Below are 15,864 nucleotides of genomic sequence, written 5' to 3' on the forward strand. Positions count from 1 at the left end.
TTATAAAATATGGAATTCAGGGTCTTCGAAAGGGCTGCGTTTGTGAGTTTCTTGGGTAAGGGCTGGAGTCCAGTGACAGGTGAAAACCTCTTGAGAAAGCACTGGAGGAAGGCAGAGCAGGGTAGAAGGGCATGGACTTTGGAGACACATGCAGGAACTCTGCTTATTAGCTGTATATCCTGGGGCAGTCACTCCTTTTCCTCACTCGTAAAACAGGGAGAAAAATGCTTACCCTGCAATGTTGTTGGGGGGTTTAGAAATATTTGCAGGACACACTGGCTTCAGAAGTGCTCAAAAGATGGGAATTCTTATCACAGCCTTTTATGCTACCAACTTGCACATACAGACAGCAAGGTGACATGTAGCTGATCAGTTTCCCCAAAGGAGATAAACTGCCCCAAGAGGACCAGGAACACATCTCAATCATCTTTAAATAGCCAGAGACCAACTTAGCCAAAGAAGGCCTTTAGCAACCATCACTGACTACATTAATGAGTAGCCCAGCACCAACAACCAGGTTGCAGTCAGCTTCCAACAAAGGGTTAACTCATTTCAGTCCAAGTGGGAAAAAAGGTGGCAATCTTGCCAGTTGCTCCCGCCCGGGGCTGGGCTGGCCTGGCGGAATTCACCAGGCCCTACCACAGGCTAACACCCGCCCTTGGCAGAGGAACGCCAGGTCCCGGTCTCTGGAACCTCAGCCAGCTTTGTCCTTTGTGATAGTGCCACCTAGCGAGGGCCCAGAGGCACTACCGCCTACTCCCGGCAATGCCAGGACCACTGCGACAAGATGTTAGCCGCTTAGGCTTGGGACTGAGAATGTGGTCTGCTCCAACCTGTCTCCTTCCATCCTACTGCCAGGTTAATGGTTTAGACTAACGATGCACTCCTTCCATGACCCCGCAGAGAAGCCCATGCTGTCCCTCCCCAACCTCGTCCAGATTTGTGGGGCGAGTCAGCTATCCACTACCACACACACAATTGACCAGCCATCTACCACAGGACACTTCACGGTCTCCTCCAATTGAATCCTTGGGAATAGGCAAAGCAGGCATTACCCTCATCACAGTCATTGTACAGACGAGGAAACTGAGGCTCAGAGGGAAGGGGTAAACCCAAGGTCACACAACTGAAGCAGCAGGGCTGGGACGAGAGTAACGGGGTCGGTGGCTCCTTCCCCAACCACACGCCTCTCATTCATGTGGAGACAGAGCATGCCCACTCCCCAGGGGGGACTGGGGGCAGAGGCTCGGGAGACCTGCACCGAGGAGCCCCGCGGGGCGCAGATAAAGACGCTACAGGGGCGACTGCAGCTCCCCCTCTTTCTTGTCTGCCCACCGAGTGCCGGCACGCTCGCCGCGGCTCGGGGGCGGGGCAGAGGAGCCCAGAGCAGGAAACAGGGTCCCGCGCGAGGAGCCCCTGGGAACACGCGCCGCGGGGTCACGTGAGAGGAGAGCGCCGGCGAGGGCCGTCTCACGCACGCACGACGTACGTAGACACGCACTCAGGCGCTGACAGCGGCTAGCCCGAAGCCCCGGGTCACATGTGGAGGGTGACAGTCGAGAACAAGGGGGCGGGAAGGAGGGAGAGATCACGTGAAGAAGGCCAGCGAGGGGAGGTCACGTGACGGGGGCGGAGGCGTGGCCGCCGAGGAGGAGGAGGAGGGGCGCGCGGCTTCCGGCGGCTGGGGGGGCCGGCGAGGGGGGGGGGGGGCCCCTGTCCCGGAGGTGGCGGCGGCGCCATCTTGGCGAAGGGGGGATCAGGAAGTGCGGACCGCGGCGGCGGCGGCGGCGGCGGCGGCGGCGGCGGCGGCGGAGCCCGGAGCGGAGGCCGGAGGCTCCCGGCCCGCCGGCCCCGGAGCGGAGCGGAGCGGAGGATGCAGCAGCCGCAGCCGCAGGGGCAGCAGCAGCCGGGGCCGGGGCAGCAGCTGGGGGGCCAGGGGGCGGCGCCGGGGGCCGGGGGCGGCCCAGGGGGGGGCCCGGGGCCAGGGCCCTGCCTGAGGCGGGAGCTGAAGCTGCTCGAGTCCATCTTCCACCGCGGCCACGAGCGCTTCCGCATTGCCAGCGCCTGCCTGGACGAGCTGAGCTGCGAGTTCCTGCTGGCTGGGGCTGGAGGGGCCGGGGCGGGGGCCGCGCCCGGACCGCATCTTCCCCCACGGGGGTCGGTGCCTGGGGATCCCGTCCGCATCCACTGCAACATCACGGTGAGGACCCCGTCGCTTGCGCCTCTCCGGGGCCCCCTTGTCAGGGACTCAGGATCACCCTACACAGCTTTTCTCGAAGGACCTGGGAGGCCGAATCCCCTCTTGGGGTTCGGCTCCTTTTCTCCAGGTTACACTTGTTTCTCCACTTGAGGTTCTGCCGTGCACCCAGAATCTCTACCGTTAACTCTTCATAGTGAGGGACACCCCGACATATGGCGCCTCGACTACCCCTTTCCACTAACCCACCCACATCCCAAGGTTTGTGATTTTGGCTGCTTTTGGTTACTCCACGACTTTACTTTGCCACCTAGGACTGCCTCTTTCTTCCCCCCACTCTCATCTCAAGGTTCCAGGCCTCTGCACTGACCTCAGCTGGAAGGACCTGGCTTGGAACTCCGCACGTTTCATCGATGCCCCCTTCTCAGTAGTACCTTTGACTGAGGACGTTGCCACCTGTGGGATCCCTGCCCAGGCGTCTCTCGTTGCAGCCCCTCTTTACTCTCTGAGTTTTACGAAGTGATAGTTTGCAGTTCACTGACTCCTCTTGTTTCGATTTCCTTTTATTCTGGTGTAACCTCTAACTCTCCTCGTTTTGCCCCAGCTGGGAGCTTATTTGCCACTCCCCTCCTGTTCCCTGTGGATGTCTCCAATTGCCCTGGTTGTTGCTTTTCCTGGTAATGATGGAGATGTCTAGGGCTGTCCCCTTTATTCTGAGCAAGAACAGTTCCTTTTCCCCCCAGTGAACATCATGCTGGACTAAGAGACACCTTACATGTCTCCTGGCTAGTCTACTCTCAAACATCTCTTGAAGAGGGGTGGCCTCTGCTAATCTGGGAATGTCATACTGCATGGTGTAGCACTTACATCGGTTGATACTACCTACTGTGATAGTGTTCTCCCTGCCGCGGGCATTGGTTAAGGAGTCAGGGGAGAGTACTTTATCCAGGCAGGTCCACTGCAAATGGGAGTAGTCTGGGGAAAGACAGAATTGTGAATCGTGTGGCACTTGGGTGCCTGAATTCAATTTACATGGTTCTTGTTTGTTTTCTGTCCCTTTCCTTCATCAAACCAGGTCCGTGTTTGGTGAAGCAAGCCTCAGCTTGGGTTGGATGGCGCCTCACCAAAACTCGTGTGTCCCTCCTCTTCTCTCTTCTATTTCCGTCCCCCACCTTTTTTCCTACTAAAAAGTTAAGATTGAAGGACTGGGTGTGGCTTAGTCAGGTGAAGACTTGAGCATCTTTGATGATTTGTTTTCCTCCAGCATTGAGGATTAGAGTCATGGCAGAGCTAAGACCCCCTGTAGAAGTGGTTAAGTTTTCCTGGGCATATGCAGAAACCTCAAAAGTTAATTTTGTTCCTGAATTAAGCTTCCAGTTCCTTAAGGTTAGGTTTGCCTCCTTCTAGCTGCCCTTCCAGTTGGCAGACGCCATCTACTGTCTTTGTCTCTGGAAGAAAGTTAGTTTAGAAGGTTCTCAGTGAGACTCCCTGTAGCCCCTATAAAGGAGACTTGGCCTGAACTGGCCCCCTTGGTTTGGGCAGAGGGGGAGTTTGGTCAGGCTGCATTTGGCACCATGGCTCAGGAATGCTGGGAATGTTAGCAGCGTAGGCTTCTTTCTCCCAGCCTGCCATGTGGAGCCCTACAGCCTACGCCTGGACTGAGAGGGTGGCAGGTTCCCAAGGGAGAAGTGGGGAGAATTGGCCTTTGAGGGGTTCTGTTGGGAGTGAGGTGGGGAGATTCTTCCTGCTACCCTTTTACTTTTAGGTTCTGGAGCTATAATTTAGTTTTTATTCTTCCTTCCCTAGCTAAAATGAAAGTGATCTGCAGCCTCTGCTTTTTCACATCAGTGTGATTGTCATGAGGTGGTCCCTTCCTCAGCTGATTATGGAGTTTGAAAGGCAGAAGGGTTGGAGGCCTCTGTGCTGGGTGTGGGAGAACTTCAAGTCTGGAACTTGTATAGGCGGCACAGTAGATAGGAGGCCTCCCTCACTGTTAGCAGTTTGGCTGTGGTGCTTTCTCTGATGTTTACTCTCAAGGAAAGAAAGAAAAGGGTTCAGGCTTCTTGGAAAGGGTCCTTCCAGGCACCTTTTCTCCTGGTCTAGGATTTGTTGGGAAGCTGCTTGGTTAGATACTGACCTGCGGAGCTGGGCTTTTGTGTGTGTGTAAGGGGAAGAGCAGAGGGACTAGAAGACTTGGGAAGCTGAGGGCAGGCAAAATCAAGCTTTTGCTAGAGTCACCCATCTTCAACACTCTCCCTGCTCTTTTCCCCTCAGGAGTCATACCCTGCTGTGCCCCCCATCTGGTCGGTGGAGTCCGATGACCCTAACTTGGCTGCTGTCTTGGAGAGGCTGGTGGACATAAAGAAAGGGAATACTCTGGTGAGGGTAACACCCTGGGGTGGGGGTACATTTTCTTTCTATGAGGCCCATGTCCTGAAGACATCCTGTGAAAGGGAGATATATCTGGGAAGTGGATGGTGCAGTAGGCTCAACATTTGGGGGCAGACTTCTTAGGGGAGTTGCTCACTGAAGCCAGAGGGAGAGCCCTGCACCAGCCCCAGGATTGGCCCAGTAAACTCCTTCCCACAGCCATGTGGTCCATAAGGTTTAGGGAACTAGGTACCAATATGGGGTCTAAGCTAAGAGCTCATGCATGCACCTGTCCAGATTGGGGTGGGGACGGAGTATTTGATGTCACTGTGGTCCCCTACCCCCAGCTATTGCAGCATCTGAAGAGGATCATCTCCGACCTGTGTAAACTCTATAACCTCCCTCAGCATCCAGATGTGGAGATGCTGGATCAGCCCTTGCCAGCAGAGCAGGTGAGCAGCTGAGGGGGTTGGGGCCCTGTTGGGCAGAGTTGCCTCACACACAGCACTCAATAAATACATGTTAATTGAGAGGAATCTGCAGTAGTTTCTCTTCACCCCACCCACTCCAAACACACACACATTTTGTGACTCTGGCCTCTTTCTTCTCCAGATGGGAATCCAGCTAAATGGGGCACTAGTAGCTTTACCTCTCCTATTAAAACTCACTTTTTTGGACAGTATCCTTCATGACAAGAGGAAGGGGGGATTTTTACCATTAGCAGTAACAGTTGGTGGCCACTGGGGACCCAGGCCCCCGGTTAAGAACTAAGAACGCAATGTCAGTCTAGAGACAGTTGAGTCAAGGAAGGGCTCTTGGGAAAATTAAACTGAGAGTTATGAGATGGGTAACAGAAGCAGCCATTTTGCTTCTTTTTTGTTCTTTGGCATATGGCAGGAGGAGAATAATAGGCTGGTAGTGAAGTCATTCTCTGGGCTGTTGCATCCACTCAGATCTGAGTGGTAGAGAGGCTGGCAGCATTATGGGCAGGCACACAGCTTCCAAACCTGGAGCCCAGGAGAGTAGGTCAGTGGCTGCATTCTGGGAAGCCACTGGGGCTCTAATCTCCATCTTTCCCCTCCCCACCACAGTGCACACAGGAAGACGTGTCTTCAGAAGATGAAGATGAGGAGATGCCTGAGGTAGGCTTGCCACCCAAGGTGGCATTGGTGGGAAGCTCTTTCAGTCAGCAGCATTGAGTGCCCACTATATACAGAGCTCCAGTCTAGAACTGGGGAGAGAAAAACAGGGGAGAGAAAAACACCAAAGGAATAAAGACAGATTTATTGGGGCCGGCCCCATGGCTTAGCGGTTAGGTGCGTGCGCTCCGCTACTGGCAGCCCAGGTTCAGATCCTGGACGTGCACCGACACACCACTTGTCCAGCCATGCTGAGACGGCGTCCCACATACTGCAATTAGAAGGATGTGCAACTATGACATACAACTATCTACTGGGGCCTTGGGGAGAAAAAGAGGAAAAAAGGAGGAGGATTGGCAATGGATGTTAGCTCAGGGCTGGTCTTCCTCAGCAAAAAGAGGAGGATTGGCATAGATGTTAGATCAGGGCTGATCTTCCTCGACAAAAAAAAAAAGATTTACTGACCTGGAGGAACAGCCAGTGTAGTAGAGGAGACAGGGCACCCACCTCCAACCACTGAGGACAGTTAAGTGCAAATCTATTTAAACCAAATAGTCAACGGGTTAATTTCAGATGGCTTTGGAGTAAGTCCTGAATTCACATCCTGTATCTGCTAGCTATCTTATTTGAGGAATTTTATCTAATCTCATAAGCTGCTGTTCCCTTATTTATAATACAGGATTATAATATCTGCTACATATGGTTGTCTTGAAGATTAAATGAGGCATTGCATGTGAAATGCTCCATATAGTACATGATAAGTGCTAGATGATTGATCTGATAGAATCTCTAAAAACATGGATACTTTTCCAGAATTAACATAATGGTTGAGAACTTGAGCTTCAGAGCCAGACAGAATTTGATTCATGTCTTAGCTCTGCTAAAGAATTGTATTACTTTGGGCATGATAAATAACCTCAGGAAACCTCAGCTTCCTCGTCTGTAAATGGGGGTTAATGATACCATAATGGCATGGTAGCTGTAAGGAGTAAATGAGCTAGCGTGAACAGCACCTAGTACAGTACCTGAGATATAAACATTCAGTAGATGTCAGCAGCTAATGTAATAATTAGGAGGTTAGTATTAACCGTGTCCTGCCAGAGTGAGGAGATCACGCTGATGGCTTTGTTTCCTAGCATTGGATTAATGACCTGGGTTCTGCAACTTCTGTAACTTTGTTAGGGTCTTAAGATGCAGAAAGGGCCAATGACATGTGAAACTTATCTCTTCTCAGACAGCGGACAGCCCTCTGTGCCACCCCTCCAGCACCTGACTGAGAGGGGCCAAATCCTGGATATGGGCTCCCCCTCCCCTGTGCACAGTGAACTGCTTGCTCACTTAGAGCAGAGTCAATAGGGGCTAATTCTGTTCCGGACCTCCCTCATTTCCATCCTGGCAGTGGGTGCCTCTGCATACCTGATTCAGGCCCTGCACTTGTAGGGAGGGCAGGAGATTTCTGATCCAGGTTTCTCCTTTAGACCTGGAGTGCTGAGAACTCCTGGGTACAATAGTCATCTGGTGAAACATGAGCTTTGAGTCACAATGTCAGGCCAGAGTCATTCTAGAAATTAAGGAAGAGTTTCTGCTGCCAAGGGAGGGTTTTAGGGATGGTTGGAACAGGGTTAGTCTGGGGAACAAGAGGGCTGAATCCCTGCTTGCTTTCCCTGGGTCCTTCTGTAGTTCTGCTGCTTGAGAACTGAATAGGAGGGGAGATTTATCTTGTTATTTAGATTGTGGAGGGAACGGGGCTGGGAATTGTTCCAGGAATGGAAAGGGTGTTGTGTTCATTAGCTTGCCAGATAGACCACTCTTCCCCTTAACTTGCGGCTCTAGGCCAAACGGGACTGGGAAGCTGATGGCCTCTCTCTACAGCCTGTGTTGGTTTTTTTCCTCCTCTATCTCACTCCCATCCCAAATCTCCTCCAGGACACAGAAGACCTAGATCACTATGAAATGAAAGAGGAAGAGCCAGCTGAGGGCAAGAAATCTGAGGATGATGGCATTGGAAAAGAAAACTTGGCCATACTAGAGAAAATTAAAAAGAACCAGAGGCAAGATTACTTAAATGTACGTGCCTTCTAGGGAGAACCTGGGCCAAGGGGTTGGTGGGAACTGGCTGGGAGGTGGTAGGTCGTCGCATATCAGTATGGGGAGCAGACTCTCCTTTTTTGGGTGGGTTATGGGTGTGTCTTATCCTTGCCAAAATCCTGGGCAAGGTGCCACACTGCCCCTAAGGTCTAGTATGCATATTTCCAAACCCCATGACCATAAGGTGTTTCTGTCACCCCTCCCTCACAGGGTGCAGTGTCTGGCTCGGTGCAGGCCACTGACCGGCTGATGAAGGAGCTCAGGGATATATACCGATCACAGAGTTTCAAAGGCGGTGAGTTTGCCTCGGAGAGGGGCCTGAACAGGAGCTTCTCATAGAGAAGGATGTGATAGTGGCAAGGGGCCCTGAGAGGTTTGGGACATTCAAATGCTTATGAACTTTTCAGGCCAAGGATGGAACTCCTCAAGCCGTGGCTTAGATTGGATGCATGTCCATCTGGGGTGAACTTAGAGCCTTTGATCTTTTTTTCTTTAAGCTTGAGAGGGAGCTCCATCAGGGACCACTTAGCACCTGGACTATCCTAATAACACCTGTCGTCTTCCCGCCTTTCAGGAAACTATGCAGTCGAACTCGTGAATGACAGTCTGTATGATTGGAATGTCAAACTCCTCAAGTGAGTGGGGACTCTGGGATTGGAAAGGAAGTTGAGGAGTGGTGTGAGTGGTGGGAGTCTCCAGGGCAGTCTTATGAGCTTGTAGGTTGCAGGGTCCTGGGAGTGGGTGTGGGCAGTTTTGTCCCTCTGCTGCTAGCCTGGGGGTGTGCGAGCCGTCATGAGGCTCCTGAGCTGGGACCAGGAGTGTGAGCCCAGACTTGTTGCTTCATAGAGTTGACCAGGACAGCGCCTTGCACAACGATCTCCAGATCCTCAAAGAGAAAGAAGGAGCCGACTTCATCCTACTTAACTTCTCCTTTAAAGTAAGACTGTTTCCTTTTCTAGTTCCTCCCGCCTTGGGCTAGGCTTCCTTCTCTGCCTTACAGTCCTGTGGAGGGCACTGGCCTCCCTTCCCTGATTGTTGCCTCTGTCTCTCTCTCAGGATAACTTTCCCTTTGACCCACCATTTGTCAGGGTTGTGTCTCCAGTCCTCTCTGGAGGGTGAGTGGCTCCGAAAGGGCAGAGGGCAGCCCCTGTCTGAGGGTGAGGAAGGGGTGTGGAGCTTTTGCCAGGCACAACTGACTGACCTTTCTTCTGCAGGTATGTTCTGGGCGGAGGTGCCATCTGCATGGAACTTCTCACCAAACAGGTGAGTGTGTCTCGCTCATGGCCAGGCTGGTGTGGGCAGGGCTGGGCTGAGCTTTACCACACACATACACACACACAGACTCTCCCCACCCCAGGCTGGGTGATAGGCATAGCGTGGCCCTTTCATCCTGCCCGGCAGGGCCTCACCCACTGACCCAGGCAGGCAGGTGATAGCTGCGCTGGGAGTGAAGGGCAAGGGCCCTTCTGTAGATGCAGCTGCTTGCTAGAGAACAAGCAAAGCGTTTCTCTGAAAACTCTCCTGACTGGTTTGCTTTGTCGCTCCCTATTTCCCAGGGCTGGAGCAGTGCCTACTCAATAGAGTCCGTGATCATGCAGATCAGTGCCACACTGGTGAAGGGAAAAGCACGAGTGCAGTTTGGAGCCAACAAAGTAAGGAGCCCAGCCTGGGACTGGTGGGACAGGGTGGAGCCAGATACAGTCTGGGCTCCTAGCAGGCCAAGGCTGCCTTCTTTCAGGGACCTCTGAGGAAAGGATAAGGCCTCTGGGTTGGTGGCATAGGATAAGCAGGTCTGGGGTGCCTATAGTTGGAATAGGAGCAGGCCTAGGGTGGCTATAGCAGGGAATAGGATGCCCCTTTGGTCTGAGGGACATCCTAAGACTTTTGGGAGAGCACAGTCTGGAAAGGGAAGTCTATGGGATTACGCCCCAAAGGGACCTCCCAGGTGGAGGGTACTTAGTGTGTCAACAGAGCAAAGTACTGGGAGCCAGGACTCCTGGGTCTCCGGGTGGCAGCCTGTGGAAGGTGAGGGGCAGTAAGGCCACAGCTAGCCATGACCTGATTTGGTGGTTTCCTCTCCCCAGTCTCAATACAGTCTGACAAGAGCACAGCAGTCCTACAAGTCCTTGGTGCAGATCCACGAAAAAAACGGTGAGGCTAGAGCCAGGACTCGAGATTCGGACACCTGCCAGGCCTGAGGTTTTTCACTTCCAGCCAAATAGCAAGAACCCCTTCTTTTGGTTTCTGAGCCTTTCTCACCCATTAACACAGCCAAAGAAGGTGGACCAACCTCTTCTCCCAGAAAAGCACCAATCATCACACCACCTGTAGACTTGGTGCTGCCCCTCTTCCCAACCACCCTTTGAGAAAGCTCATCTCACTCTCCTGTCACCTCAGGTTGGGCACCTCATTCTCCCTTTCCTTATGATCTCCAGATCTCCAGGTCGGCAGCTTCTCCGCTTCCCGTACACCTTCTCTCCCCCCACACTGGGAATCCCTTCCTGGGATCTTTTAGCCTGTAACCCTGGAGATGTCTTCAGTCACTGCTGCTGGGAGGGTGGGCTTCATTCAGCCTCCACCTCACTGACTGTTTTATTCGTTGTTTTTGCAGGCTGGTACACACCCCCAAAGGAAGATGGCTAACCCTGGAGTGTCATCCCCCTCCTCCTTCCCCAGGCACCACTGGACCAATTACCTTTGAATGCTGTATTTGGATCTCACGCTGCCTCTGTGGTTCCCTCCCTCATTTTTCCTGGACGTGATAGCTCTGCCTATTGCAGGACAATGATGGCTATTCTAAACGCTAAGGAAAAAAAACAAACACAGAACTGTTTCAAGTACTCAAGACTGACTTACAGACCAACCAACCACCTGGCTGGAACCCTTGCTAGCAGGCATTCTTATAAAAGAAACTTTCAAGCCTCCTTATATTGCTGGAAACTCAGCTGTGCTCCAGACTAGAGCCTCCTTACCTATGCTATGGATTTTTAATTTATTTTCTCTTATTTCATGTACACTGCTTTTTTTGGTTACAGTGTATGATGGATGTGTATGAAAAAAATGTATCTTTGGGAAAACAATTACAGTTTGTTAATTTGAAGATGCTGGTCTTGACTCATCTTTATTTTTATTCCCACATCCTACCCCACCCCCATCCCCTGAAGTAGTTGGGTGGTGGGAGAGGGGTGCAAGTCCACTGTGCCTTTGGTGGAGATGAGAGGCTGTACTTGGCTCTGAAGCCAGAGAAAGGTGGAGCTGAAGCACACACCTAGCTCGCACCCAGATCTCTCCTGAAGGCCTCTGGAGCAACCAGCACTTGTTCTCCCTACAATGCAGTAGTCTGAAATGACGACCTTAATCCTTAGGGCTACTGTTCGCTTCTAGTCACAGGTGTTTTCAAAGTTTTAAGAACAAGAAGGAGGACGGAGGCTTAAGAGGCTGCTTCACAGAACTGCTTTTAAATGAGTGGCGACAGCGGCTCAGTCTCCTAAGCGTGTGTGGTCTTTCTGGTCTCAGCAGTATGCTGTAACTACAACTCTGGTGTTCACTGGTCCCCCGCCCTCCTGGACAGTGGCTCCTAAGGAGCACTGAAGGGTGGTCCTCAGTAGCTCCTTTGCTCACCCTCCTGTCTCTTGTTTCATTCAGTCTTGTAAGAGAAGACAGGCAGAGCTCTGAAGTAAGTTGCTTGGCTTGGAGAATTATGGATTCTCTCAAGCCACTCCCATAAGGTGGGTCCTGCTGGAAAGGGTTAGTTTGAAGTGGGGTGGTTCTGTATACCTGTGTCCTCACCCCAGGCTCTGGAACTACTGGGATGGGGAGAGTGACGGGGGAGTCTGCTGATCTAGAGCTGTCGGTGCTGTGGTGTCTGTACACACCGTTTAAAAGTGTGGGCATGATGTCTGCATAGGATGCATGCTGCCTGCCTCTCCTGGTCAGTCAGCTTGCTCTGGGGCTGAGACAGCCTCTTAGGACAGACTATGCCTACAGACTGTACCATGACTGAAATGACAGGCCAGGGATGGCTAAGTGAAGACACTAGTCTTAGAAAGCCCCGACTTGGGATGGCCGCCTGGGAACCTGTAGGACACCAGAGGAGTTCTGTAATGCTTTGTCTGAGACATGGCAATTTTAACATTGGTCATTTAACCCCCTTTTCTTTTAAGGGATTTTAATGTCTTGCTGCTTCAAGTGGATGAGTTCACCAGTCCCACTCAATGCTGCTCTAACTCTACCCACACACCCCTGAGATGGGGTGCTAATATATGCTGAGGTTGAGATAAAGACGGGACGCAAGGGGAAAACTCATTCCATAGAGCTGAAATTTTCAAGGCCTCTGTGGCTTTCTTCTGAACTTATCACCAGCCTTGGCTGGAATGTAGACTGTGTTTTTAGTAATGTGTACTGTGAGCTGTCCTCTGTATAATGTATTTTGTAATGTATTTTTCTCATCTACCAAAGGATGAAACAAATAAAATTATTTAAATAGTTTGGCTCTAATAAAATTATTTAAAGAAATAATGGGGTCCATGTTCCCCTGATACAGAGGAAAACACTGTGAGTTGTATACCACCAACTCTGAGAGAATCCTCCACTGTTCTTGTCAAACCTAACAAACCCTTTTATGACCTTAAGTTTAAGGTTCTAATGAAGTTATAAAGCATAAACAAAGAATCAAGACCCTATCACCCTGAACCAAGTTTCTTCTCTCCACGAGGAAGGCAAGGAGAAATGAAGCCAACTTTTAGGTTGTTAGCCTATCCCTCAGGTGTGCATCTATACCCCAGGCAGGGTTTGCATGGATGGAGCTAAGGGAGCGCGTGACGCACACAGCAGTTTCTCAATCTCACTGCAGCATTTTAGGGGGCAGGCCTGGGGAGAAGCAGCTAGACAGGAATAGATCACCCCAGACTTGTGAAACATGCCAACGTTTATTCATCAAGGTGACGGCTCACTGGTTAAATGCTCCCCACCTGATTCTACAATGGAATGCCAGAAAAATTAAGAAGTGGGCCCCTTCCTTCTCCAGAATCTGTTAGGGCAATTTATATCATGCTTTAGAGTGCAAAGAAGAGACACAGGAAAGAATACACTGGCCCCCTCAGGCTTTCAACCTCATGGAAGCTTCCTACGTTTAGTTCAAATGTTCATGCTGAGTTGGGGAACTGAAAACATGACAAATTGAGACTTTACTCTCTTTTTTGAGAGGTGAGCTGGGGGTAAAGGCAAACGGGAATCAAATTAATTCTGGGCACCAGTGTGGCCTGTTTACCTCCAAGGCCTCAAGAGTGAAAGGGGTATGAGAGGGCAGAGCAGGCAGAACCTGGACAGGGGAGAGAACACGCTGATGGTAGCCACGTTATTTAAACTCTTCAAACTTTAGGATGTGCGACTGGAAGAGAAAGAGAAAGACTCAGTGAGAAGGAAGGGCTGCCCTGGCCAGTCCACCAACCCCCTCGGATCACCTCAGTTTGTTTTGTCTGAGGGAACACAGGCCAGGTAACCACGCAGTATCGATGCCTCAACATGGCCTGCAGCTGAGACCCCTAGGGCGGAGGGGAGGGAAAGAGCTAGATACAGGGCCAGTTACCTCCAAGTTCAAAGCACCAGTGATCTTCCCTTTGAGGATGCGATGGATAACCTGATACGAACTCAAAACGTCTACAAAACAAAACACAACAACAAAACCTCGGTGGCACTTGGTCAGGCAGGAGGAGCAAGGTAGGGAAGTGAGAGGCCGCAGCGGCGGTGGCAGGGAAGGCTCTGGCTGCAGACCAGCTCCTACCGACAAGTCTCTGCTAGTTAGTGCTAACTCCCTGCTGCCAGGATAAAATGAGATGGTAAATGCTGCAAAGGTGGGAGGGAGAGGGCAAAGCAACAGCACACAAAAGGAGGCCTTATTATTGTTGTTAAAATAATTACAGGGATCCGGGATGTTACATTCTCTAATGGGAAATTCTAAGGACAGAAAATTGTGTTCCCTCAACTCTGCTCTGCGAGTTTGGGCTGGAGAAAGATGGAGGTTAAAGAGCAGAGAGGCCTTCACCACGACGAGCGAGCACTCTTCCATGCAGGAACACGGCAGGGCAGTGCGCTGGTCAGAAACCCACGTTCCTCCAGGAGGTCTGCCCTACTCAGACCCCGCCATCCCCCCAAACTCTGGGACTGTGTATGCACGGCTCACATCCAGTGTCAGACCTCAGTTCCATCCCAAGCTATGCTATTTTCTTGAGGAGGGTCTTCTCACTTTTCTCAGGAAGTGAGAAACGTGAGGGAGGTCTTTTCACTTTTCTGAGACTGACTCTCCTCATCCATAAAGGGAGGACAATTGGACCCCTGCCTGCCTGCCTGACCTCTCAGGGCCGTCTCAGAAGCAACACGAAAGCTGAGCACCCCGGGTCTGGGTCGGGCACTCCGGCCCCTCTGACAGGCTGGGAGCTGCTCTTTGGGGCAGGGGGGCTCCTCTACTCTGGGCCACCCTCCAACACCAGGCAGTCAGACTCAGCCTGCCTGGAGCTCCAGAGCCCTGGTTGTTGGCCTATTACTCCCAGGGCTGGGCAACAGAGGCCCTCTTCATGCAATGACCCAAGACGACCTCTGGGTGGTGCCCCCTGACCACTGGGCAAAGCCCTGTCAGCCTCCCGGGGAGCCTTGGCTCTGTGCTTTGCCGAGGTGCTTTTCCATCTTACTTGCTGTGTGTCAGTCCGCGTTTCTTCACCTCCGCCTCTCCCCCTGATCCCCCAAAGCATTCTGCCATCCTCACGTTTCACCTAACCCCAATCTTGAGAAGGGGCAAAGAAGGAGCCTCTCCATCTCAAGGATGTGGGAACTGAGGCCCCAACAGATGTCTGGATTTAAATAGCAGCCCATCAGGAGAAGAGCCCAAATCCAGTGCTAACTCGCATCAATGGTTTTCAAATCCTGTTTTTCTACTATAACAGAAATCTTTTCCAATGAAATCTTAAGCAAAACTCAATGTACATAAAACAGATGACAGCTGAGCGGCTCTGGCACAAGAGGGATGAGAAGCCTGCCCTCCCTGCCCCCCCAACCAGAGAACTCAGCCTTGGGGCAGCACCTGAGGTCCCTCTCGGGATCCAGAGGCTCACGGAGCCCAGGTGCGAAAACCAACCCTCCAGAAGCAGCTTTGCAAGCTGCAGATGCCAACAACCGGGGTGAGATCAAAAGAAGAGAGGCTAAAGGGCGCCCTGAAGGCCTCTGCTCCCCATATGCTTTTCCCTGCTGAGGTCCGAGGTCCAGGGACAGGAACAGCATCTCCTGTCCCTGAAGTCCTCAGGAGGAGTGGAGAGGACGGCTTACCTTTCTCCAGCATGAATGGCTGGGTCAGAGGGGGGATGGTCCAGAAGTCATCGCTATCCAGGCTGCGCAGTGACTGCACTGGGATGGTGGCCGACCGGCCAAAATCGATGAACATGACCACAGCCCAGGCGTCCACCCGGTCCAGCACCCAGCATCTGGCCAGAGGGAGAGGAGGGCTGTTCCACCTGGTGCCATGCACAGCAGTCCTCAACAAAGAGGGCTTGCAGGTCAAGGCTAAGAGGAGCAGCGAGTTTCTTTGCTTTTCCCCTTCCTTAGGTGGGGAAGTGATGATAAGCAGAGAAGATCTTGAGAGAGGAAGCAGCAGGAAAGAAGACAGAGTCCAGAGGAGGGAGAAGGGAAGGAGGGAAGGGACTGCTCTGCCCACTGCCTCTCCTATACCCTCCAGCCCTGCTGGGCACACACCTGTTCCAGGCCCACCCGTAATGCCCCAGGTGGTACTCTGCCAGACAGCGGGTCCCACGCTGCACGGCCGAGTCCTGCAGGAAGGGCTGCTGCTCCTCTGCCTTGGCCAGGGTGCTGAATAGCGCCTGCATGTTCTGGTGCAGAGTCTGTAGGTGGCACAAATGCAACAAGCCTCACTACCTGCATCGCATCACACATCTGTTTCTGCAGATGTCACCTGTTACTTCAGCACCACTAACCAGCCCCAAGGGAACCAAAGGTACAAGGTGGGAGAGAGAAGGAGACTGAAACCAGGGATCAGACTGCAGTCATCCTGGTTTGCAAGACTGA

At 52.2% G+C, this 15,864-nt stretch overlaps 2 protein-coding genes across 2 annotated transcripts in view; one reads left to right on the forward strand and one right to left on the reverse strand.

The window, feature by feature from the left end:
* The first annotated feature begins 1,770 nt into the window (after positions 1-1,770).
* UBE2Q1 (ubiquitin conjugating enzyme E2 Q1) lies at positions 1,771-10,894 on the forward strand. The gene is made up of 13 exons (XM_004436321.3): positions 1,771-2,200; positions 4,472-4,576; positions 4,915-5,019; positions 5,659-5,709; positions 7,633-7,773; positions 8,005-8,089; positions 8,369-8,429; positions 8,641-8,731; positions 8,851-8,909; positions 9,009-9,057; positions 9,351-9,446; positions 9,879-9,945; positions 10,406-10,894. The coding sequence occupies exons 1-13, from the start codon at positions 1,874-1,876 to the stop codon at positions 10,435-10,437; spliced, it is 1,269 nt and encodes a 422-aa protein (XP_004436378.3). The 5' UTR covers positions 1,771-1,873; the 3' UTR covers positions 10,438-10,894.
* A 1,809-nt stretch (positions 10,895-12,703) lies between these two features.
* TDRD10 (tudor domain containing 10) overlaps positions 12,704-15,864 on the reverse strand; it is a 44,409-nt gene continuing 41,248 nt past the window's right edge. Inside the window, exons 10-13 of the mRNA XM_087442490.1 lie at positions 15,535-15,680; positions 15,112-15,266; positions 13,382-13,452; positions 12,704-13,183 (exon numbers count right to left, since the gene is read on the reverse strand). Of these exons, the coding sequence (XP_087298616.1) occupies positions 13,151-13,183; positions 13,382-13,452; positions 15,112-15,266; positions 15,535-15,680 (405 nt within the window). The 3' untranslated portion in view covers positions 12,704-13,150. The remainder of the gene's footprint in view (positions 13,184-13,381; positions 13,453-15,111; positions 15,267-15,534; positions 15,681-15,864) is intronic.

The sequence above is a fragment of the Ceratotherium simum genome, chromosome 2, assembly GCF_057802395.1.
Source record: "Ceratotherium simum simum isolate JZ-2026a chromosome 2, ASM5780239v1, whole genome shotgun sequence".
NCBI lineage: Eukaryota > Metazoa > Chordata > Mammalia > Perissodactyla > Rhinocerotidae > Ceratotherium > Ceratotherium simum.

Excerpts from the sequence above, each read along its gene's own strand:
- UBE2Q1 (XM_004436321.3), top strand. The coding sequence starts at position 1,874 with ATGCAGCAGCCGCAGCCGCAGGGGCAGCAGCAGCCGGGGCCGGGGCAG. Across the intron at positions 2,201-4,471 it reads GCATCCACTGCAACATCACG|GAGTCATACCCTGCTGTGCC; the intron begins GTGAGGACCCCG and ends TTTTCCCCTCAG. Across the intron at positions 4,577-4,914 it reads TAAAGAAAGGGAATACTCTG|CTATTGCAGCATCTGAAGAG; the intron begins GTGAGGGTAACA and ends CCCTACCCCCAG.